The 25449-nt window shown below is 35.1% G+C and overlaps 3 protein-coding genes across 3 annotated transcripts; 1 reads left to right on the top strand and 2 right to left on the bottom strand.

Moving 5' to 3' along the window:
* Positions 1 to 73: 73 nt before the first annotated feature.
* Positions 74 to 10232, bottom strand: LOC105831640 (NF-kappa-B inhibitor cactus). The gene is made up of 3 exons (XM_012671896.3): positions 7784 to 10232; positions 6228 to 6580; positions 74 to 2025 (listed from the first exon to the last, which is right to left on the bottom strand). Exons 1-3 carry the CDS (start codon positions 8407 to 8409, stop codon positions 1610 to 1612), a joined length of 1395 nt encoding a protein of 464 aa, XP_012527350.1. The 5' UTR covers positions 8410 to 10232; the 3' UTR covers positions 74 to 1609.
* Positions 10233 to 15441: 5209 nt separating this feature from the next.
* On the bottom strand, positions 15442 to 20133 carry LOC105828931 (DNA replication complex GINS protein PSF1). The gene is made up of 6 exons (XM_012667516.3): positions 19754 to 20133; positions 19146 to 19216; positions 18999 to 19063; positions 18395 to 18707; positions 17933 to 18081; positions 15442 to 16810 (listed from the first exon to the last, which is right to left on the bottom strand). The coding sequence occupies exons 2-5, from the start codon at positions 19212 to 19214 to the stop codon at positions 17938 to 17940; spliced, it is 591 nt and encodes a 196-aa protein (XP_012522970.1). The 5' UTR covers positions 19215 to 19216; positions 19754 to 20133; the 3' UTR covers positions 15442 to 16810; positions 17933 to 17937.
* Positions 20134 to 21577: 1444 nt separating this feature from the next.
* On the top strand, positions 21578 to 25254 carry LOC105828930. The gene is given in 11 exon segments (XM_036286664.1): positions 21578 to 22214; positions 22307 to 22410; positions 22657 to 22728; positions 22822 to 22866; positions 22868 to 22923; positions 23153 to 23256; positions 23376 to 23617; positions 23689 to 23864; positions 24042 to 24186; positions 24317 to 24516; positions 24857 to 25254. Coding segments are annotated over 11 exon segments (1455 nt in total). The 5' UTR covers positions 21578 to 22123; the 3' UTR covers positions 25077 to 25254.
* The last annotated feature ends 195 nt before the right edge of the window (positions 25255 to 25449 follow it).

The raw sequence follows: 25449 nt of genomic DNA, 5'->3' as shown, positions 1-25449 counted from the left end.
GCAAAGTATGTCTCTTTCTCTTTTCAGAGACTGATTTTTAGTACAGAAATATAAAGAAATGGAAAGCGCAAGATTTTTTTATAACGTATTCTTTTTTATTAAAAATAATTATAATTTTTATTATATACGAATATAACAATGATGATATCGTCGTTGTTACTTGTAATATATCGCGACAATGATATACTTATGATTCTAACGGAAAATGTCTATGTACAAGAAGAGATGAGAGGAATTACCATATGAGTACCATATGACGATGGAAGCAATTGTATACTACAACGAACACTGATCCGATTATGTTCACCGTCGATGAACATCGCATCGTTCTGGACCTTTCTTTTCGATACGCTGATATATAAATATATGCATGTACATTGTGCACGGCTACGCGAGCCGCACGATGAGAATGTGAATCTGATTATTTATCCTCGCTTTAATATGTATCCACGTATCGACTTACAACTTATAATAAAACTCTTTTTTACGAGTATTCGTGTGGTCGAATGCGGATTGAACTCTTTATTTACACGATAAAGCATCCCGTCAGATAAGCGCGAGTAGTATTCCACTTTCGTGTTGTCACGCATTCCGATACTGTCACACCTCCTTTCGCTCACATACGAGCGTCGTGAGAACATTCGCGTTAAAATATACATTTGTCCTTTGTATTATTTGTACATCCTTTTTTTTGGAATACTCTTCACGTCCCACAGTATGCCGCATGCCTATTTGCTACGAAAGATTATTAGGGAGAAAAACGAACGACCGCTAAGACAACCCGCGTCTATACGTGTCGTCGCCTCGTTCGTAATTGAATGAATGTTTCGTTAATCGCGTATAAGTTCGCTTCTGAGATCTTCGATTCCCATGCATTTTCGTTACCCTCGTTCGTCGCTTGTCCCTCATACACTGCTACCGGTATCGATTCGAAAAACGTACGCAGTCTATAATTGTATTACAATAGTAATACTCGCCGACTCGTAGAGACAATATCTCTATAGTGACGCATTAAATATAATACACATTGTAGCTAATCTCGAGAAATTCTATTCCTTATCTATACTTAACTGATGTTTTCATTTCTTCTTTATTTTACTGTATATCTTAATCCACCCAGCAGATTAAGACGGCGTCATAGGCGCTTCAAAATTAAACATCAATTTTTTATTACCTTATATATATATCGAAGTTTGTATTGTCAAACGCAACTTTTGTTTTCTTGTAAATTTGAATAATTTTGTCCTAATTACTTGTCTTAATAAATTTAATAATTTAATATTAACACGACATCGTCCAGCGCGTCATCGAATTTAAAAACTGCAAATTTATTTCCGCAAAATACGATTTTTATTTAATAAATCTAATTTTTCTTTCCAGATACCTATTTGTCTCGTTAATTAAAATAAATGTATGAAAACTGTGTAGGCGTATGAAAAATACAAGACGTAAGACGCGATTTTGATCTCCTCCTTGGAAAATCTTTAATGTAATTCTCCGATTCGGTCGAGAGACTAAAATGACGTTGTCGATGTGATTCGAGAGATAAATCTTCTTCTCAATTACTTAACACTCAAATTAATTGATAAATTAGACATCAATGGATACTCTAGACCGTCACTCCGACTGCAGGCAAGTAATTCGTCGTCCACGACGCTCTTGTCGTCATCTCCTCATCTTCGCTGTTTTCGGAATTGCTGTCGGAATCCGACTCCGGTAATGGTTCTGTCTTCGCGCCATGCCGCATCAGCTCCCTGCGCGCCTTCCTGGCGAACTCACCGCTGACGTCCAGGGTCAATTGATAGACCGTCCTACCGCCGTACGTTCGCTCGTTCAAGCATGACGCGCGTCGGTATTCTGGCAATAGGAGATGAAACAACGGCCAGCACTTATGCTTCACCGCGAGATGAAGCGCCGTGTATCCGGCCAGGCCTTCCCTCGCCCTGAGATCAGCGCCTAAGCGCAACAGCAGTCGCACCAAATCCACGTGTCCTTTGGCGACGGCCACGTGCAAGCACATCTCGCCTGAAACAAAAAAAGGACAACGTGTTATATAATAAACAACACCAACAAACGTACTTTTTCTACTAAAATTTGGAAGATTAGAATATCTCTATAAATAATTCTAAATCGAAAATCAATTTCAAGCTAATCAAAGAATCTAACGTCGAGTGTAATAGCAGCCAGAGAGAGAGAGAGAGAGAGAGAGAGAGGAGATACTTTAAGTCTATCTCTTTCTCTATTTTATGATCTTTCAACAGAAAGTCACATCGTTGAATTCTTAACGTACAATCTATTTATTTCAGTAATCTCTTTACAATCTCTCCTAGTGCAAGCCGGAAAAGAGAAGAGAAAGAGGATGGGGGAGAGGGAGAAATCCGCACGTACGTACGTCGGAATGATGCGAGTAAGTCACATGTCTCGAAGATTCTCGCGATGAGATATAGATAGAACTAGGAAGACGCGGTGAATCATTGTCGTCGGAGGTTTGGCCGGAGTCCCACGGTCCAAACTAGGCTCGCGCCGATCAAAGTAACTACTAAAATTAACTGCACACACCGCATTACCGGCATTTAATGTGACATAACGGCACGTGGCATCGCGCACCGCGTCGATATTGTTGCTCTCGTTTCCGGAAATAAATCCATCGAGCGGCTCGCCGCGCGGGTATAGTATATTCGCAAGTATAGCCGCATCTAGAGGTGTATATATCGCGTCGCTTAGTAATAATTTTTACCGTGCGAGAATCGAGCACGGTCAACTGCGGCGACATTGAATGAATCGAGGTGTCCCGACGAGATTCTTAACTTACTGTTAAATTTGGGATACTTTTTAAGGTCTACCTAGATGAGATACGCGTTACTACAAGAGACTTCAATGAAACTCGTTACGTGACTACTTGAAATCTGGAGCAGGCTAGGGTAGAACCACCGTGGCGTCATTAGGGCCATGGCCACGAGAGGGAGTTCGATTTTTTAAGGGTGAAAGTCCGACGGAAGCCACCGACGTCGACGCCGCTGTGGGGTTTCCCGACCGTGCGTGCTCGGCCGAGGCAAGGCGGGGCGAGGCGAGGCGCGAGAATATCGCGCGCGCGCGCGCGGCACGCAAATAGTCCTGCAGGTATTTTTAAATATCGAAAACATTTGGCCATACCCTCCTCCGTAATGTAACGAGCGCGCGCGCGCGCGCAAGCACGGAGCCACGCCAGATTCCGTTGTACGCGAGGAAACATTCCGCTTCCGTTCGCCAGACACACTCGTCCACAGGAGCGGCGCTCCTACAGAAAAATCGTTTCTTTTCCTCCCTTTCGGCCACGCTCCGTCAATCTAAAATAATCGCTACGTCAATGAATTAAATCGCAAACGTGCATTGCACACTTAATTTCTCCTTCGCAAACAGTTTAATCTTTTTCCAGCCGAGAGCGCTATCGCAAAATTGAATCGTGTGTTCAAAGACCGCCTCTTCTTATTTCGCCAATTATCGCTTGTTTTGCGAACGATTATTCAATTTTGATCGTTCAATTTGTTTTCAAAAGAAAATAACGAGTGGACTTTGGAATCGCGATTATTTCCCGAGTGATTCAGTGATTTCTCGTACTAAGAACTTAATTTCTTACTCATCATCGATCCCTAATCGTAAAAATGTCGCGCTATTACGTCGTAATATCCGCGCAGAAATTGCAGGGTCGCAATCTTTCGTTCTCGGCTTCGATTAATTGATTACTTTCCGGAACAATCGCTCACACCACGTACCATCGAATTCCACGTGCGTGCGTTACTCCGCGTCGAGCGAATTTGCAGAATACACGACGACGGACGATGACGCTACACATGCGGGATTTCCAAGCCTTTAAAAAATCTACAAACATTTCGATAAACGACTCTCTCTCTCTCTTTCTCTGTTCTAGTTATCCAGTTTGAAAAGAGGACATATTTTCTTCTCAAATCCGTTCATATATTAAATCTTTCATATAAAATCATGTTGTTAATCGTTATATAAATATTATTATTATTAATTTTATTAATTAATATTATTAATAACAATATTTACAATAATTATAAAGACACTTTTTTCAAAATGAAAAAAATTGCATAAAAATTTATAACAAAATCTTTTTTAAAAAGTTTTGGTTCAAATTTTGTAAGCTTGTATTATACAGTTAAAAACAGTTATTAATTTTTGGTGCGACAAAATACAAAACGAATGTTTCAGGGAAAGAATGTCTGTATCAATCCATTTTCCTTAAAATTTTCCTGTAAATGTCATTAATTATTTTTTTCACAATTAGTATAATGACGCGATGTATTCTGACAAGACCCGCAGACTCGCGGTTTTATCGTGTAACTTTTAGCTGAGGTCGCGGTATTGTTTATCTGAACGCAAATTTTCGTCATAATGGCAGGAATTCCCAGTGTGAAGTATGCACCGCTATCGATCGTAAGTGACCGCGTTATTATCGTCGAGTGTCGGATAAATATGATTATTATCAAAAAAACCGCCTGGAACAAACGCTTAATGAGTCAATAAATTTGTCACGTGTAAAATTTGACGCAAAAGACGTCACATCAGATATGCAAATCACGCAGTCCCCCCCCCCCTCACCACCCTCACGGTAACAACAATTATACGGAGACAAATTGACTCAGCCAAACTGTACCAGATGTTCCCATTTGATGTGGTGTTCAGTAGTAAATCTTTTTTTTCATTTTTAAATACTGCTTATTATTCGTTTCTTTTGTTGAAGACATATTACTTTTGGTACCATTTCAATTTCCAACGTAAAATATTTTTTTCAATTTTCACGCTTCCGAGCTTTTATTAAAATAATATCTATTTATAATGCGTGAAATTACGTTTCTATTCTACTTTGAGGTTTATTATGCGGTAAGTTCGCTTTTGTTTTTCAATCATTTACGGTTTGAACAGTTAAAGCTGTGTTTCAATATTGTGAGGCACAGGCATTTAATTTTATATCGATTATCATAATATATAATCGTTGGACACTCGGTACATAATACCTGTAAAAACTTTCAAATTTCTCACACACAAATTAATAGAACTTATATATTCATCTTTTTTTTTCTTCAAAAAGAACGTATCCTCGACATTTCGCGAAGTGTTGAAACTTCTAAAGGTGAGAAAAAGACGTGAAGAACATATGATTCTTTTTGATGAAATCATAGGAAACTCGCAGTTCCACGTGTGCGCGGATCGTAACATCATCGCTCACCACGCGAGTATATCTTGTATATGACTTATTCTGCGTGGTGTAAAAGCAGGGATTTTCCATTGCCACCTCGGCGTCCTTTATGTCACGGACGTAGATCATCTTTTTCTCGTATTAACGGTGATTAGTGGCAATTGTGTTGCAAGTTTCCAAATAGTTACCGCAGGAAAAATCGCGGTTAATAAAATATATATAATGTCAATAATTCTTCATCGATTAACTTTTTTCTTAGTTATAAAACAGTACCTTATTTTATTCTCTCCTAATCTTGCCGGATATTTATTCAAATTTTGCAAAAGAATTCTAGGATTAGAAAATAGAGAATCAAAAATTAAAGAATTTTTTATCTAATTATATCTCCTAATGTTTCCCTTAGTCCTCTCTCTTCTCTCTCTCTCTCTCTCTCTCTCTCTCTCTCTCTCTCCCTCTCTCTCTACAATTAGAAAGTTTTTAAATATTAAATTTTTTTTAAAATGTCAAAAAAATATAAACTAAATATAACGTGTAACAATTTGTCCGTAATACATAGATCTAGTTTACCAGAAATATAGAATTCAAAAGTGTAATTGAACACGCAATACAAGTTTAAACCGATTGACCTATTGTCACTGATGTTTTTTTGCTTTTTGACAAAAATTCGTGAATCACAGAAAAATGGACAAACGAGTGTATGTAGATTTGAATATTTATTGCTATTTGGTATATTTGGTATATTTATTGCTAACTGACGTCGACGTTTTGCATTATTGAGAAAAAGTGATCAAATAAACAATTTTGTGAAAAAATTTTTAAATTTAAAAGTAAAATTTCAAAAGCTATCAGCATCAATAAAATCCCGTGTGATTTTCAAGGGTAGAAGATAACAAATTCCCTCGAAACTCCATGGTTTCTCCCCTATTTTTTCCGGTAGGAAACACTCCGTTAATGAATATCGCTCTTGTTCCTCAATTATCCTCGTTACTAAATAAGCTAAAAGTCTGAAAATTTATCGAGCACTCACCATTATAATTTCGTTGCTCCAAATTTTGCGGTAAGCCGGGCACCGTCTGACCGGGCGTCAGCCTGTTCCTCTCTATCGGGGACAACGGTTCGGTGAGGGCCTTGGCGCAGGCGAGGTCGCCGCTCCTGCAGGCCAGGTGGAGGGCTGTGTCTCCGCGTAGATTCCTGACGGAAGGATCCGCGCCCGCTAGGATCAGCCGCCTGACGATTAGCGGCTGGTGCGTCAGCACCGCCAGGTAGAGAGGCGACTGCCAGTCGTCGTTCAGGGTGTCCAACAGGCACGGATCGGGGGCCATCCCTATTAGGCAGAGCGCGGCCTCCACGAAGCCCTGCATGATCACGATGTGCAATTGCCTGTGCAAAACAATACGTTACGTAAGAGGAGGAAGCGGCAAGGAGGGAAACTCGAGACACGTATCGTGTGCCACTTGTTTATTAATTCTAACCGCCGGAGTATTTGTGACGATTAATACTCGCGCACGCATCCGTTGTTGTCGTCGCAAAATATTTCCTCCTTTTTTTTTCTGCGTCACCGTGCGCGATTCATCGTTGTTGTTGTTATTGAATTTCCAGGCGAAAAACGAAGCGACTCGTTTCGTCGGAGCGAACGGTCAACGAGCCAGCTTAGCGCAACGTCGAATACGTTATTCGTATTCAGATTATTTCATTTGCGTCACGCTGTTGTGTACGACGATACTAAAATTGATTACGTTTGTACGGTACGGTTGCGAAAAGAAGAAAAAAAAAAGAAGAAAGCGCAAAAAAGGTCAGGTCGCGAGATAATAGTGACGCGAGGATATGACTCGCCGTGCTCGATTTGTCGGTGACAATATGAGTATGAATTTCAAATTTCAAACTTATTCATCGCTTTTTGAGTTATGTTACGACCGCCGCTAATTATTCCCCGGTATTCCCACGTCAAGTCGCGTGGCATCGCGGCGTGATGTTCGACCCTGGACCGGTTGATCGCGGTCGCAATGAGCCATTAACAGGATCGCGAGCTAACGGATCCTCCTCGACTCGAGTGGCCGGAGAGGGACGCGTGGTCGACGTCGAAAAGACAAAACGTTTAACACGATGGAAAGAAAAGATACAAACTTATATTTCTCAATTCGTTTTTTTGATAAATGTGTACGTTTATCTCTTTCATTTCTAAAATCAGCAAAAATTTTAAAGAAGGTAAGAAACAATAAATTAAAAATAAAATAAACAAAAACATTTTAAGAATTTTGAAAATTATATAAATTATAGTGAATTTATTCGTTTCAAAATGCGGTATTATTGCAATAAATTCACTTGGAAAAAAAATAATAATAAAAACTTAAAAATGTTTCTCATTTTTTAATGTCACGTTGTGTGACAGTATCTAATGAAAGACAACTGTATAAAAAAACTATGACGTGCGCCTCGACGAATGTCTCTAAGAAACACTATTATTCGCTATTAAATTTCCAGTTCAATTTCGATGCAAAAAAAAAAAAATCCAAGCAACGGTCGCCTACGCGTCCGTCCGCCTCCAGAGTTAACAAACGAGATAAACGAAATAATCTCACTCACGTGTCACCGTCGTCGTCCTGCGTATAGTAGAGCTGCCACGGGTGCTCGTCGGCGCTCGTCACCGGCGCGCGGTGACGTTCCTCCTCAACGACGAACGGCGCGTCGTCCTCGTCGGCTCGCGCGAAGCTCGCGCTGACGGGCAACAGCTCGGGCGCTGTCGGGGTCTTGGCGTCGAGCGGGTTCAGGGTAACCTGCTTCAAGTTGAGCTGGCTCAGGGTCTCGGTGAGGTCGAGGTCCACCACGCCGCTGTCGATGATCGCCCTCATTGGCTTCTCGTCGGCGATAGTCGTCGCCGACGCCGCCGTAGTTGACGATGACGATGCTGACGACGGTGTCGTCGTCGTCGCCGTCGTCACCTCGCCACCGGCCACCTGCCACCTCCCCTCCCCCTCCCCCCACCGTCCCTCCTCGCGCGATTGCAACAACCCCGAGTCGGTGATCTCGCCGCTGAACTGCAGATTGCCGCCCGACAGGAACCCGGAGTCGACGTTGCCCGACGACTCCTCCTCGTCCTCGTCCTCGCACTTGCAACGGTCGTCGTCGCGCTTCCACCGCCGCTGCTTCCCCTCGTCGCTCTCTGCAATACGTTCCTCCATCTGGGTATCTCTACTCGTCGGACGCCACATCTTTTCTATTTCCCGTCGTCGCTCGCGCAAGAAAATAACCTCCTTTCTTAACGGGACTTTTCCCTTCCCGGACACCTGTCGTATCGATGCTTTCGCGCTTCTCCTCCGCACTCTCTCTCTCTTTCTCTCTCTTCCTTTCGTCGCGTGACGAGAATTTAACCCGCTCGCGAACTCGCGACTGGCGCCGTCACGCGATAACCTCCGTTCCTCGTCGGCGTATACGATAACCTTCGATGCCGCGCGCGGGTTCTCGGGTGGAACGCGACGTGTCGTTCGACTTCCTTCCGTACGGTCGAGTTCCCCGACGTCCTCTTCCGTTCGTTCGCTGTCGTCGACGCGTTTATTCGGCGCGATCTTTCCCCTCCTCCTTCCACGGGAACAGCTGTGCCCCGCACTTTGGCCCGCTCCCCCTTCCCTCGTCGACAGGTCGCTCGCTCCGTCTCTCTCGCTCCCTCGAATGGCGCGCGTCCGACTTTCTATCTCGTTCCACTTTGGCTTTTTCGACGCCTTTCACCGTACACTACGAAAACGCGCCTTTCCTCGACTTTGGAGCCGAGCTTCTCTCTTTTCTATTCCGCCCACTGCCGAAGGAAACAAGATGGGGGAGTGCGTCCGCGCGCCTTGTCGTTCGATCGTCGTGTGCGACGCGTTCGTTTCGTGTGGCCACGCGCGACACGAACGAGCTCTCGTACCGTCTCGTGATCTCAGAACGAACTGATCGGCGGAGAAAAAGAGAGAGCGCGTTGTTGCTAAACAGGCAGCCTCTACCGCGCGCATGCGCGGCGCGCCGAGTCCGCAGGGACGTGCCTAGAGCCTTATCTCTTCGCGACCTCATTTCTTTTTCTAAATTTTTTTTTTTACCTTAAATACAAAAGATATCACTTAGCGCAGCTATAAAGAAGGTCTCGCACGTATCTGCGGATAAATGAAACGGTGCGAAATTACTCCCCCCCGCCCTCCTTTTTTCCCGGAAACGACGGGTGAATCCACGATAAGTGCACGCGCACCGATAAAGACGAGCACGCGAGTACGCGATTGCGGATATCAGCGCGCCATATCTCGCGTTATCGCGTCCCGTATGTGGAACGGGACCCATAGGCTATCACTATCGATTTTCTTTCTTGCGAGAAGACTCCTTTAATAACGAGGCTAGCCGATTTTTTGATATCACCGGGGTAGCGGGGCTCAGACGACACCTTCGTTTGTTCGAGCTAGGCACCTCGATGGAATCGCGCGCTTGGGCGCGCGTGCGCGCAGCGGAGCGTGTGGCGGTAATTCTTGAGTGAATGGAGTAGGGGTGCGGGAAAACCCATCAACCTCGGGCACGGCCAGCTGCGTGGCTGTCCACCGTGCAAGCGATACGATACACGGACTCTTGTTCCATAAGTAGATAAGGCGGCTAAATTATGAAGAAAACGCGTCGTCAACCCGTGCGTATATCTCGCATGAAACGTAAAACATCAAAGTCCTGTAGATATTTAAAAGATATCTTACTGAAGATATCATTAAGGTATACCTAGAAGATATCTAAAAGGTATTTTTAAAGATATTTTTTATATTTTGTCACATGAGATACCTTTCAGATTTTTAAAAGATATCTTCTTGATCATGTATCTCATAAGTTTCTGAAATATGATATCTTAAAATCTTGTATAAGAGACAGAGGAAGATTGTCAATTTATTGACATAGACTTTCTAAAGTAACACCCTTTTATTTCTCGGAAGCTAAACGTTGTATTATATTAGTAATAAAAACGTAATCTGTTTAGATAAATTTGTTTAGATAATTAAAAAATTAAAATCCATAGTTTGTACAGTAATATTTTTTTTCAATATAAAATCTATATTTAAAAAAAATCTAATTTAATTTAATCTTTGTAATATTTGTATAAGCAACAAAAAATGTTTTATATCGAAGTAAAAAGCTTTTATTAGAAGTCCTCATATACATTAACTTGTAAATATTTCGTATAAATGACATATGTTAAAGAAGAAAAAGAAAAATATCCTTTATGCCAGTTTTTGAGTTCAAGAGAGACATTCACCTCTTCATAGACATTTATTTTAATATTGCAAAAACAATTATTATAAAATAAAACAATAATATTACAACTATTATAGCAGGCCAAATCGAAAAGTCGCTGCCCCTATGTCTCACCAGCCAAAATAACAAACGTGTAAAGGGATCAAGAAATGGGAGCTGTTCTGTTATTTATTAATTTTTACTTATTAATTTTTTTTGAGGTATTTAAATATTTTAATCTTTGAAAAGAGAAGAAAATGCTATCAAAAAATTGATCTGATCAACTCGCTTAAAACTTAGGGATTGAGACAACACCAGCTTTATAGGTAACGTCAAGAATGCTTTGCCGAAAAAGAATGTCAAGTTTAGAGCTTAGCATTCTAAAATGAAAGATTTAAAGGCTTTATTATCGGAATTAATAACAAATCAAATAGAGCCAGATAATGTCTTAGGGAATTTAAAGGGAATATCCACTGAGTATTTGCGTTCTCTGCGGTTGTGTGAAGATTTTCTTTTGTACTTTTTACGACATTGGTATTTACCACAGATAAAACGGACTGCGAAGGAAAGTCCGACATGACGGAACGTGCCGCGTTCGTGGAAGAAATAGCACACGACCATTTGTTGAGAAAAAAAGAATTTTAACATTGGACTAATTACATTTTAAGGACAAAAAATTGTTTTTCCTATTCTTTATTTGTTTCTATAAATTAATTAATTGTGAATAATGATTATAACAAATTTCAACAATTTCTCTCAATTATATTATCTATTAAATCACGATGAAGAGAGAGATACAGGCAGAATAATACGTTATGATAATATCAAAATCCCATGACCTTAAAATAAATTGCGACTGATAAAAAACTGACTTTTAATTACCATTTTGAAGTAATTTTCATGTCAATTTGTTATGATATCATTTTAATTTGCTTGGGTGTTTTCCTGAAGTTACGTCAAAGCTTCAATAAACTTATCTCTATTTCATCATAATTTTTATGAATAGATCGAGAGTACTTGTTAAAACCGGTTATAACTGTCGATAACAATTAATTAAATTGCAAAAACCAAAAGTAAAAAGTTTAAAAATACATTTTTTTTAGTTTTCTCATCTAATTTACTTGAATAATTGTACCCTCAATTGCAAATTTGAATAAAGAGATAATAGCGAATTGTCGAGAAATAGCGCAAGACTCGAAGTTATATATGTTTATACACATGAATACCTTACTATCTTCTCTGGTTATCTCTGGCTAAATTTTTTGGCTTTTAAAATCTCCGATAAAAGGAAAAAATCGCCGATTGATTATTTTGAACTTTGAGTTCACTGACTTTTGTTTATAAGGAAATATCCAAATTAAATATACATACATTTTTATTATATTGAACAAAGAGAAATACCAATCAAAAGATGGCAACTGTGATTATAAATATCCCGTTATTTTTCGAGAATGCGAAACGCATGTCGAGAGGCTCGTCCTTGCACGTTTAGTACCGATGTGCGTGAACTCTTATGTAACAATGTTTTTCAATGTGCGCGCGCGTGTGCGCATAAGTCACATTATCGCTACTGTCACTTTTTTGCTTCATAGTAATTCACTTTCATGCGTAAGTGCTGTTATCATACGCATACCAAATTAATCAGGAATTCTCATCGAACATACACGTGGAACATCAGTGAAAGCTCTTGAGCGGGGATTTCGAAAAAAATGTATCAACGATCCCCTCCTTCTTTCTTTACATTTTACAAATTACTTTTCGCCATTATGATGTTACTTTGGGATCTTGTTATACCTTAAGTCGAGACGCGTGTACAGACGTTATCTAGTAAATTAAATCATAAGCTATCAGTATAGAGTACTGTAATTTCGTATCAATCGAGCTTTGCTCTTCGTTCCCAGAATCGATAGATGTCTGGACAAGATTCTTTTTTTTTCTTATTCGATAAAATTGCGTGCACTTTTTGCCCACCTTCCTTATAGAAGAAATAAGTCAACGGAAAAAATTTTCAGAGTCCGGAGATTAATACTAATTAAAAAAAAAACAGTAGTTCAAAAAATATAATTATTATAATAACAATTAAAGTAAAAAATTTTAAGGGCTGGATAAAATGTTAAATCCTAGATAAAAGAAACTCGCGGAAAAATGTGTCCAAATGAATTACATAAAAGAAGAAATTATATGATAGCATAATAACGAATTATGTCATTATGAGCTAACAATTATTGAGTATGTAAAAGCTTAGCTGTACAGATCCAAGTCTGAAAATAATTCTGTTAGATCAAAATTATTATCAAAATAATTACGAAGGATGAGCATCGTTGTAAAAAATGTTCAGCAACCTGCTTGAGCGCTCTACATATGTCGATGATCTAATAGAATTATTATTTTCAAGGCTGTAGCTACAGCTAAATTTTTAGATACTTTAATAAATTTGTTTCTTCCGTGTAATTATATAATTTACAACAGCAATAACTGATTTTCCTAATTGCACCAATAATGAAAAGAAAAATCAAATAAACTTACAATTAGCGTTACAATTTTGCGAACGCGCGTAGATACTTTCATCTCGCAAATTTCCAAAGATTTCTCCCATGGATAGTGATGAGACTCTCGCGTCTCGCACTACGCATGATTTATCACACTCCGATCGATCGGACTTTCGCATTTAACGCCACGTGTGGCGGACTACTTTCTTCGCTGTTTCGCCCGGGAAGAGCGTCGCGACGCGTCGAACTCACCGGAAATTCCAGCGGCATTTCCTATCCGAAATGGCCTCGCGACGATACACGGCGGTAAACGTTCCGCGGTCGTTTACTGCACGTACCGGGAAATCGATTCACCGCAGCCGCCGCTGCCGCTGCCGCCGCCGCCATCGCCAAATGTGTGGCCTCGATGCGTACAAAAGAGCTCTCCACTACGGGTTTTCCCGTTATTATGGAGGCCACGTGTTAGAGTTTAAGACAATAGGACGTTCATTACCTGCCATTTTTAAGTGCCAATCCAAATAAATACAAGTTTCTCTTTCTTTTAGTTCTTCCCTTTAAAATTATTTATAAATCTTGCTTTTAAAAAATAATTTTTACAATAAGATATATATATATATATATATATATATATATATATATAAATGTTACATATTATATTTTTTCAATTTTTAAAAAAATTTGGAACAAGCTTTAGCTTATTGCTAAAAATTTTTATGAATCTTCATAATTAATATTCATAATTTGAAATTCATAATTAATGTTCCAACCAAGATTGGAAAAGTTATTTTGTAAAAGTAACTAGTTACAGTTACAGTTTTTTCATTGAAAAAGTAACTAATTACAGTTACAATTAAGTTACCAATTTTGAAAAATAACTCGTTACAGTTACAGTTACAAAAAACTATTAACGAGTCGTTACTTTTCAGTTACTTTTTTCTTAAATAATTGTACATTATTTTAAATATAAGAAATAAGAATCTTATATTTTATACCTTACTAACTGTTGTACAGTACGTGCTTAATTATGTGCTTTAACAAGTTATTTTATGTACACTAAATAAGAACTTTGTAAAAGTAAAAGTCTAAATCATATGTTACTGTTATCAGAATTAAATGAAATATAACGTAACATTGGCTGTCATACATTGATTCATATATTTTTTTGTTACAAAATTTTCATAAAAATTTTTATTAATTTTATAGAATTTAATATATTCAAATATATCATCATTAAGATAACCTCTTTGTGGCGTCATTATAGAGCCGATGCTAAACATATTCCACAGATGCAGAAAATGCCTGTATTATATTTAATAAAAAGTTTCTTAATTGTAGCGTAATTATTTAGCATATTAATATTGCAATTATTCGATTTTAAGAATCGATACAATTCCTTTTGTGTAAACTTGACTTTTTCCGGTTGATTAAAAATTTTAGCACATGTTTCAAAAAAAGTAACTATTAAAGTAACTATCAAAATAGTTATTAGTTATTAAAAAAATGTAACTGCGTTAAGTTACAGATGGAGAAAAGTAACGAAGTTAAGTTATTAGTTATTAAAAAAGTAACTGTAACTGTAACTTCGTTACAAGTTACTCGTTAGTTCTCAACCCTAGTTCAAACTACGAGGAACGAGCACTTAATTTCTATAATTCAAAAAATATTAATTCAGAAATTATTATTAATGCTTCAACTCTTTTGAGGAACGAGAAATCGATCGCGAGCACGTCGAGGAATCTAATGTGCAAATGTGTATTCCTATAAAAGTAAACCTCTTGATAGATAAAACCTCTTCGTATGGAATTATTATCATTTAACATCATTATGCATTACAGTGATGACATTAAGATAAGACGATTAATTAGGACCAAAGATTTTTTGATGTGCGAGCGACCTTGTTAGGTAGGTAGGCCTCGACGTCAATGCCCCGATTATCTGGGGAAAACCAACGATAACGATAGAAAATGTGTAAATAATTAACGGTGCTGTTTGCTCGGCGGAATTGATATAGCGTTGCAAAGTGCCTTAACAGTTACTGAGATCTTGATCCCTAGAAATAAAGTTTTTTTTCTCGAGACTTTTAAAATTTTCTTAGAAACAATATCAAAATTATTAAAAGTGCGAAACGATAAAACGATTTCTGTTTATTCGACCACCTGTCACGAATTTTTTCAAGATCTTTGCAAAAATAGGCAATTAGAAGCTCTCGATTAAGAAACACATTCAGCAACAATACATATTAAAATTAAATTAAAAATTTTTAATTAAATAATAAAAATAGGGATCGAGATAATTTTATGATCACAGTACGAAAAACCGTGTGGATTTGTATAGTCACGTAATAAATATGTGTATTCGGAATCATTAATATTTTAATGCATGAATTTAAACTGCTTATCAGACTTATCCAAGGGAGATTAAATTGTATTAAGAAAATCTTAAAGCAAATTATTAACATTTTTTAATAGAAAGTATCTTTGAATTGACTTTGAATAAAAAAAGCTTCTTTATTTTTTCCTATTTTTTGGAGTTGTTTAAATCTTGCTGATACATTAGCAAAATCATAAATGGTTATGAATAAAGCTAATTCAAATATATCTTTTAAAAAAAAAGGTAATTTTCTTTAAAAAATTAATGGCCCTGCACAGAACAAAAAGATGAATTTGCATAGTAGCGTAATAAATAAGTATACCAAAAGTCATAAAAACCTATAAATAGTTTAACATATAGATTTATTCATATATCGAGATATATTCGGGACGCAGTACTTCGTGAATATTTACACATCTTGACTACAATGCTACAATACTATGTCAAAGTAGTTGGAAAAATGTTGGAATTCATTGTTTTACATATCTCTGTTTGGTTTGAATTTTAGTAATGCTAATTTGAAAGTTGAGGAGTTTTTTGTATGTATGTACAAGGAGTGTATGTACAATGTGTAGAGAAAAAAAATCGTACTTATATTTGTACTTTTAGTCTTAAACTCAAATTTTTAATACTTTGTCTACATAAGCCAATTAGTTTTTATTAATTTTACTGATTATTAGCTATTGACTGACATTAATGACATTACTGACTATTATAATATTATAACAATAAATAATTTCTATTACAATTACAATAAAAATAATGTTTTTCGAATAATCAATCACCATGCGCGAATATTTGTACAAGAAACGCGCTCCATAGATACACAAATTCATGTATTAAAATACTTATAATCTTGAATGATATTAAATGGATTTGTCTTATTTTGTGATAAACTTACGTTGGCTATCTTGATCTTGGAAAATTACCTACTTATGTTGTTTACAAAAGTATCGATCAACATCGTGATTATGTAAGAAGAAAGAAAGAAAGTAGCGTCTTCAAATTCATGCGGCGCGACAGATCCTACCATTATTTGGCTGTACAACAGAATTGGGAAAGTACACTGACTCAAGCGTCCGGACTATCGTTTCTCTAGCATTTTTTAGCTATAATTTATGACATTCTTTTCCGGCAAACGATATCATGTTGTAACATAGTATAAATATTTTCAAAAAAAAAATTTTTTTCTCCTAATTATATTAAATAAGTAAATTTTTTAAGGAAAGGGAAAAAAATCACGTTGTTTTCGTAAAATCAAAGTTTAAAAGTATGTCCCTCTCTTTCTGATACACAGTTTCTGACACAGTTTTATAAAACAGTAAATATGTTTGCGATGTCTCGGAGCATCCGCATCGTTAACTTACCTACCATTACCAGACACTAATCAACAGCATGCCAAGTCGAATTTACAGCACGTCGAAGTTCTTACGCATAAGATGTACCGATGTCTTTCTTTTTCGTCTGGTCACTGCAGAAGATCGCGGATGCCTTTTCCCTCTATATATTTCTCTGTATCCTAATCAGAAGGAAAAACTAGACAACAGTGATTATGCGAAGTAGATGTCGACTGCCGTCAGTCTTTTACCGAGGAAAAACTGCTGCTAGTAAGCTACTATTGAGACACGTACGCATATATTGAGTGTACTCGTGTGCCGTTAACTTAAGAACTGCTTTGGGTTGTCTGTTCTCTGAGCCATGCAAGCTGTATTTTTAAGGAACTTGATAAAAGAGAAGGAGAAAATAAATAGATAAAAGAAACGTAAGAACATGGATCTTTACATCATTTCTAGAAGCTTGAAGATTCATCGATGGGACAAAGAGAAGGAGTTATCATAATTACTGAAGTTATATCAGATCCATTCTTTGTCCCATTTAATCTCTCGAGCAAATATTATTTCGTTGTTATTTGATATATTATATAGTGACCTCATTTTTTTCTATGTGTTTAAATGGTTATAAAAGTATTTCGATAATATAGGCATTTTTCAGTAAGAGATATAGTTAATACAAATGTTACACAGTAAATTATTTCATCCTTGTTATTGATCAATATTAATAAAGATGAAATAATTCACTGTGTTACACTATGTCTCTTGCTGGAAAACGTCCTATAATAGTAAATTCGAAATAAATATCTGTGAAAGTCAAGCTTCTGTAATATATCTAAATTATTACATTCTCTTAATTAATTTTAAATATATTTTATTTTAAATACTAAATTAAATATCAATAAAAGATTAAAGTTGTGATAAAATTAATTGCAAACACACCACAATATCTATCATTAAGCACATATTTAAATGGCAATATTGTGTATGTTTTAATTTTGATATATTAATTTATATATCTCATTCAGAATACATGCAATAATAATAAAGATTATCTTTTTATAAGATTAAAGAGGTAGAAAAATTACAAAAAACGAACCAAATAAAAATATAATAAATAAATTTCATTTATACTTCACATTTTGCTTCACATTTACTAAAAAATATTTGTTTTATTTCCTCAATAGAATGATCACATAAAAATAAATTCTTTTATGTTAAAATGCAAAAGCAGCAATGGCAATATTGTATGTGGCACAAAAGCACAAACAATATAAATGTAAAATAGGAAGACTCCTTTTTTATCTTACAATTATCACGTGTTATGGTGCTCAAGTACGCCTTGTCTGATAAGCGGCTCGCATACGGCTCTTGGTAACAGATGATATGTATTCTTTTTGAGTGTAATAACTTCGCCGTCGTCAATTTCCAGTTTGCCAAAATCACTTAGGCACTTCACCTAATCACAAAAAATCATTATGTAATTACCTAATTATTGGTATAATACATATGTGAAAAATCCATGCAAAAATTTATGTTATACATGTTCAAAAGAGATTTTCTAAAACTTTTTAAAAAATAATTTTTTAAATTAAACATATCCTTTAAAATAAAATGTTATATCTACAATACATTTTATATCCATAATAAAACACATTGGTAAAAATACTTATACATGTAGAGCAAGAAACTAGTGGAAGATTCTAAATTCAAGGCGAGAAAAATAATCTCTATAATTCTTTCAAATGCCATAGTAATAAAAAAATATTTACTTCGACATAAAGAGTCTTTGGAGGGCTCATATTCATAGTCAGATTTAATCCATTATCATCGCCTATTGATCTCATGTAGGTGGCCAGAGATTTATTATAATTTTGAAACCACTGCATTTCCGCGTTCAGTAAGTTGGCAGTTATTTCGGTCGGCAGAATGCTACCTAGTTCCCAGCGTAGCTGCCGTAACCGTTTGAGCCGGTGGTACAGATACGCCAGCACGCATCTTTGGTTCCTGAGTAAAGCCGTATGGCGAAAATGCATCGATGGTATCAACGTCGATGGTATGAGCCCTTCGTTTTTTATGGCATTGCTGAAACATTTGTGGAAAGTCTGAAACATTTGTGGAAAGCAGGGAAAATTCATTAATCTAATAAAATTTATTTCTCTGTATATGTTACGAGACAACTAAATATTATCTTACTAAATTTATTATCTATTTATTGGTATCACATAGTATACTTATTATACATAATGTTACTCTCTCTGATTTTTATTTTTACTTTTTGTATTAATTTTTTAATATTTTAAATAAAAACATAATAACATTTTTAATAATAAAAAAAACAGCTTTTTCATGAATATCATGTAATATGTAATATACCTGTCCATTATATTATCATCATAAAGCATTTGCATCTCTTCAAAAACTTGTCGCATCACCTGTTCCTACAAATTAGAAGAAAATTTTATAATGTGTCTATAATAATAAAATTGTGTCTATAATAATAAAGATATTTTTAATGCTTACATTAAACGGTCGAATATCTTCGTGCATATCGAGTTCCATTATGAGTTTAACAGCTTCTTTCCCAAACATGTCTGTAAAATATATTTGTTATAAAATTTATATTTGTCACTATATAACATTTCAACTCTTTTTATTTATGTGAAAAAACTCGTTTTCACTTCAGTTGCTTCCTTTGATTGTTATAAATTTACAAGATAAATTTTAAGTAAATAAGTACAAACTAAAACTTTATTAAAGTTATTGTTAAAAAATTATCAAGTATTTTTTTATTACAGATTATACTATTTATAATTACAACCAAAGATCCAGTTAATTGTGACACATTACGCTCGAATTAGAATTATTAAATACGTTTTTAATTTAAAAATACAGTCCATGAATACGTTAAAATTGAAATATTGCACGCATGCGTGTATAATAAAATCACTAACGGCAACCTAACCTCCAAAATTACAGATTCGATCGCTCCATATAATCTCAACACTGCATTATATTTATCAAAGAGAATTTTAATCTAATCGTAAGTTCAGTTTAGTAAGTTCAGAACTAATAAATCAACCAATATTTCATTAAGTTGCTTTTATCAAGATTGATAGTATAAAAATTACCGCAATTCGCAATGCAGTGGCAATGCAGAGAAACAACGACTACAATGAATCAAAATTCGACGATTTTCTGAGAATTATTGCGAAGCACGGAAGCACTATACTCTCACAAAAATCTCTAATTGTTAAATAAATCGAACTCCGAAACACTTGGTGTTCCGATCGAAATGTATACTGTGCGATATTTTAAATAATAACAATGCCATCTGACGATAAAAGTGATAACATCATGAATTCAAATCCTATGGTCAAAACTGATGTTTCAATTTAGAGAAAAACAAAGTCTTAATTCTTTTTCAACAGTTACTACACTTTCAGCAATTATCGTTTAGATATGAAGTTTTCAATTACTTTGTATTTTTTCAATTGTTAAAATTATTAATCGTCATATTATATTAATTATTCGGTGTTTGCAAATCATTATTATATGCATTTTTCTATTTATTATCTATTAAGAAAAATAAATTAGTGATACTTACGTAATTATTTTTCATAATAATAAATTAATACTGCAAGTATTAAATGTCTGTTAAAGAAGCGTCTGTATAACAAGTATATGTGCATATGTCAAACCGTAGAATCTATAAATCCGCTGCTAAGTGAGTTGTAAACATGGCAACCAAGAAACGGGAGGAAATCAACAAAGATCGTGGCTACTTATTGATGTGTAAGTCAAGCTTTAATTATTGTCGAGCCGAGCATCGTTCTAATTGTTAAGGAAATAAAATCGGTCGGTGGCATGCAATCAATTTCCAACGAGACTTCTCTAAGCACGATCGATGTAGCGAGACATTCCATCGTCTTCACTCCTTGATTGGTGAATTAAACCTCGATTTTTGTTCTAAAGGTCGAACTCCTGCTTTTAAAAATGTGCATTTTTAAAGAGAAGAGTGTCGACGACAGCTTTGTCCTTGGCTGCTTAGCATCGATTGTGCTATGAGTTCGGGTTAAAAATTAATAATCCTTTCGTGCACCTTGAGGAGTCACGTCGGAATGACTCCGTGTGCTCTCTATAATTTTCTCGTCATATATACAACTTGAGCTATTAATCATATTTATTATTATGTATCGGTTATTTAGATACGTAATATAGATTTTTTGGGTATCAAAATATAATGATTCTTTAATATAGTGCACTTATATTTTTGTAACATAATTATATGTATTAAAAATCTGTCACGTTTAAGCTTTTTAGAAATCAGTGTCAAACAAAGAATAAAGTAAATTGAAATAGAAAAAATAAATGCAAATTAGAATTATTGTCGGTACTAAAATTAGAAAGAAATTTATGAAATGAAATTATACATTTATACAATAAAAAACTAAAGTTAATTAATTTAGTTCTTAAGAAGTTTATATCATATATAAAAACATCGAAATGAGAAATGTACACATTTTTATAAACAAAATGAATAATTTAATGTAAGATTAATAAGACAATTTTTTTCAATATTTCAACAGTTATTGAATAAAATGACTGACTATATTAAATAAATTTATTTCTATTTCTAAAGAAAAGGCAGTAAAATATACTGACAGAATATCAGTAAATTTTACGACACGAAACATTACTGTCGTTCTTTCTCAAAGCACGAGTTTCTTTCTTAGGCATATTCGAGTTAATGTCTCACGACAGGCGATTATGTACAAGAACTTCTTACCTTTGTGGGAATCCCCGGATTTCCTGCACCGTAATTACCTGTGCGTGTATTTGTATCATGAGCTCATTAATCATTATATTATATCGCGTGCCTACCATGTCGCCGATGTCCCCGTGCAGCCGAAAGGAAGCCCGAAAGCCGAGCCTATGCAAACCAACAGAAAATACATTCGATTAGTGCAGTACTTCTCTCCAACTCGCCGAAGATACACCAATTGCCTTTGAAATCGAATTTTTCGCTTTTTCCGTGAAAAAAACTATAACATCTTGTGATTGCAATTAGCGAGATCGGCGACTTAACTTCAAAGATGTTGCGTCGTAAAAGGGTAGAGCACGAATTGGATTAAAAAAAGGATATAATAATTTTATATAATTACAAAATTATAATGCTGAGCAATTTTTACGGGAATGCGAAGGATGTTTAAAAAATATCGAAGAGACACTTTTAGTAGTTTTTCCAAGCTCTTTTTTTAATTTAAATTTCGGGGAATGTGTGGGGAAGATAAGAATTTAATACTTATTTGAAGTATTAAAAGTACTGCTATTAGTACTTTTAATACTCAAGATAAATAATAATTATCTACTAGCCAATTTAATACTTCCCAGTATTATGTTTTCATAAGGGTCTAGAATTGTTATCGATACAAAAATCTAAAGAAATATAATTAATTTGTTAACTTTTGTTTTAGGGTGGAGCAAAGACGACAAGAAGAATGGCGAAAAAAGTAGCACCGGCGGCATTGCAGACGGAAGTTCTTAATGATGAGGAATGGGCGAAGGTGCTGAAGCGAAAGGGTTTAGTAGGCAAGTAAATTTTATAAATTCTCAACGTGAATATTTCCCTGATTAAAACATTATAAAGAAATACTTTCGATGCAATATATGTCTTTATCTAGTCGTGGACGTTTACTCGGACTGGAGTGGTCCTTGCACAGGCATGGTGAGCATTCTGAAGAAGATAAAGATGGAGATTGGAGGCGACGCATTGAGTTACGCCATGGTAATTATCACAGATATAAAAAGAATTGTTACTAAATATTATAAGAATTAATTTACATACTACAAAAACTGCAAATTCACATAGATTATATTTCCATAAATAGAATATTGTAAAAACAAAATAATAAAAAAGTAGTATTAATTTTGTACACATAAATTATTTTTTATATTATAAATTGATTATCAATATTTAAATGTAATAGACATATTGAAATATTCTCAGTGCTGAACGTATCATTATTTCCAGGCAAGTTGTGATCGTGTTACTGACTTGAAAAGATTTCAAGGAAAAAGTGAACCCATATGGATGTTTATTCATGTAAATATCTGCATAATTTGCATTATATATAAAGATAATTATTGCTATTGCTAGGAATTATTAATTAAATATAGTTTTTCTTATTGTTTGCAGGAAGGTCGAATGATAAATTTAATGTTCGGAGCACATTGCCCGGAAGTTCGTAAAAATGTTGATGACCGAGCTCGAGAGAGTTCAAAAGGGCGATGAGCACGAGTAAGTTGAAATGATTGATGTAACTCACGTGAAAGTCTCTCACTATTTTTAACTAGTTATAATTAAAAATCTGCTGGTACCTCGACGTTTTAAGGATACGTCAGTTTCATATTGATTAAAGAATTTCATTCGCAAAGTAGAGGTTGGGGATCAAATATCATGTACAATTTGTAGAATATATTTTTTTAATTGCTTTAAAATTTCATCTTTTTCTTTATTAAAAATTTAGATTCTCGATTGACGTTTTCGAGAAGAGTCCGGAGGAGGAAGTACGATTAAAAATCCAAGAGGAGGCAAAAATAGCTAAGGAAACAGCAAGAAAATCCCGAAAGGGTAAAAAATATTATCATGCTTTAAACTTCCAAACAAGACAAAAGTGTAAACATAAAAAATTTATACAATTAGATTTTAAAATTAGATACTGAGCTGTTGTTTATTACTTAATTTAAAAGTGGCCGAAGCTAAAGCGAGATATGAGGCAGAGATGTTGCATCTTACCACATCGTTGTGCAACGAGACTTGTCTGTTGCTATTTCCTTGGATATTCAAAGACGAAGAAGGACGTAGAAGAGATAAAAAGTCGAGCCCACCATACGTGGAACTCGTCGAGGAATTGTTACCGGAAAGTTACATAGTGGAACAAGAGCTGCGCAAACGAATGAACGAGGATCTGCTCCAGCAAATGCTCGATGAAGTATTTTAATTTTCTCTACATTAATTAATTATATCAATGTTAATAAAAGTTTACCATGTTTTAATGTGCAGTCCACGTATAATTTTTCGGAAACCAGTAAACAGTTGCTCTTTGACGGCAAATGTATGTTCATGCGACTGAAGATCGTCGAAGGAAGAAAGAATCTTGACGTTCATGATCATTTGTGCAACATCCTGTTCAATGAACCAACGTTACCGGAATCGGACGATTGTTTAAATGAGGATTGGTACGCGTACTTTTAGTATAGTTTGGCTGATGTATACACAAAAATTTAATATAAATTCACAAGAGGTAACGTTATGATATTTTCTCATAACCGGAGTAATACGGGTGATAAAATTATTGATTTTTTACAATACTGCAATTAATTTTGATTAGTAAATTTAATTTTTGTTTTACGTAGCTATGCCGGAAAACATTGTCCAGCTTTTGAAGTTCCTGATAAGGAAAATAAGAAGTTTCCTTTTGTTTGGATACCACCGAATCCCAGGAACAAGGCAGTCGTTTTCCGCACGATATTCACCGTTTATACCACTACAACATATCCAGTAAGTATACAAATAATATATAATTTAGTTACAATTTTATGATTCAATAAATAATATTATTTTTTGAGAGATTTAATTTTAAATTACTTAATTATAATTTAAATATATCATTTGCTATTTTAATCCGCAGTATGAAGATAAAATGACAAAAGTGCCAATAACCGTCTTCAAATATGATTATACACGTAAAAATGATTTAAAAATGGTACTGGAAATGTTCGACGATGATGTCATTAATTTTGGTATATTTGAATACGATAAACCACCTGAGGCTAAGATGATTGCTAAAAGTATAGAGACATTCGAGATGAATACTGAAGAAAAAACAGGGTATATTGTATTTTATTTTAATTAAAAAATTTAATAGTGTAACTTACTTTTTGGAACTAAAAAGAATTAATCTCCAAATTGTAAAATAATTTTTTTAAAGAACTTTAGTTAATATCTTATCACTCTATCATAGATATAATTCAGTATTTTCAGAATGCATGGCGTTAAATTAATTATAGTTTGTGTTTATAAATTTAAATTATTTTCGATTTGAGTAATCCTCTTAAAAGATTCTGAAAAAGTGACAATGTTGCATCAAATTATGTAATCTCTATTATATTTTGTAAAGAGAAAGCTTAGTTTTATCCGTGCGCTGAGCTACTTCACTTTTCATTTACAGTTACGAAATATTCGTCTGTACTGTGAAGAAAGTAGGTTGTGAAGCATTTTTGGGCTTTGCCGGGATTGGGCCTTTTCACGTGAGCGAAAATCCAGAGAAGGCTATCGAAGAATCGAAATTATATTTCCCAGACGTTATTGCTGTAGAAGAATCACAATCGGATGACGAGGAAAGACCCGAGGAGTCAAGTGAAGAGCAACAAGACGATACGAAGACATAATTGCTATTATCATATATGATAAAATATCAGACAGCAAGGCATGAAAATAGCAACTCATACTCGTAGCTTAATATTAAATTAAATTAAATCAAATTGTATAAAATAAATTATTATACGTATTTTATTTAATATTATGTATAAATTTGTATATATGTATTCGTACATATTATATATGCAAGCATATAAATAAATTTATCTGTTTATTATATGTATAATATTCTAAAAACAAATTTTTTATAATATTCTCAAGGCGTATTAATGCAACTTTAATATAAGAATAAATATGTTGAAAAAATTACTTTAAATTCTTTAAAATGTTTGAGTCTCTCAAATTTGAATAAAAACTTGTAATAGAGAAATTAAAACTTTTTAA

This window comes from Monomorium pharaonis, chromosome 5 (genome assembly GCF_013373865.1).
Source record: "Monomorium pharaonis isolate MP-MQ-018 chromosome 5, ASM1337386v2, whole genome shotgun sequence".
Classification (NCBI taxonomy): domain Eukaryota; kingdom Metazoa; phylum Arthropoda; class Insecta; order Hymenoptera; family Formicidae; genus Monomorium; species Monomorium pharaonis.
This window is presented reverse-complemented; position numbering and strand designations above follow the sequence as displayed.

Bases quoted from the DNA above. Each gene is read 5' to 3' on its own strand.
- LOC105831640 (XM_012671896.3), bottom strand. From the start codon at position 8,409: ATGTGGCGTCCGACGAGTAGAGATACCCAGATGGAGGAACGTATTGCA. The intron at 6,581-7,783 runs GTGAGTGAGATT...TGTTTTGCACAG, and splicing joins CAGGACGACGACGGTGACAC to GCAATTGCACATCGTGATCA. The intron at 2,026-6,227 runs GTGAGTGCTCGA...TTTTTGTTTCAG, and splicing joins GGAGCAACGAAATTATAATG to GCGAGATGTGCTTGCACGTG.
- LOC105828931 (XM_012667516.3), bottom strand. From the start codon at position 19,214: ATGTTTGGGAAAGAAGCTGTTAAACTCATAATGGAACTCGATATGCAC. The intron at 19,064-19,145 runs GTAAGCATTAAA...TCTAATTTGTAG, and splicing joins AAGATATTCGACCGTTTAAT to GAACAGGTGATGCGACAAGT. The intron at 18,082-18,394 runs GTAAATATTTTT...TTTTGTGATTAG, and splicing joins CAAAGACTCTTTATGTCGAA to GTGAAGTGCCTAAGTGATTT.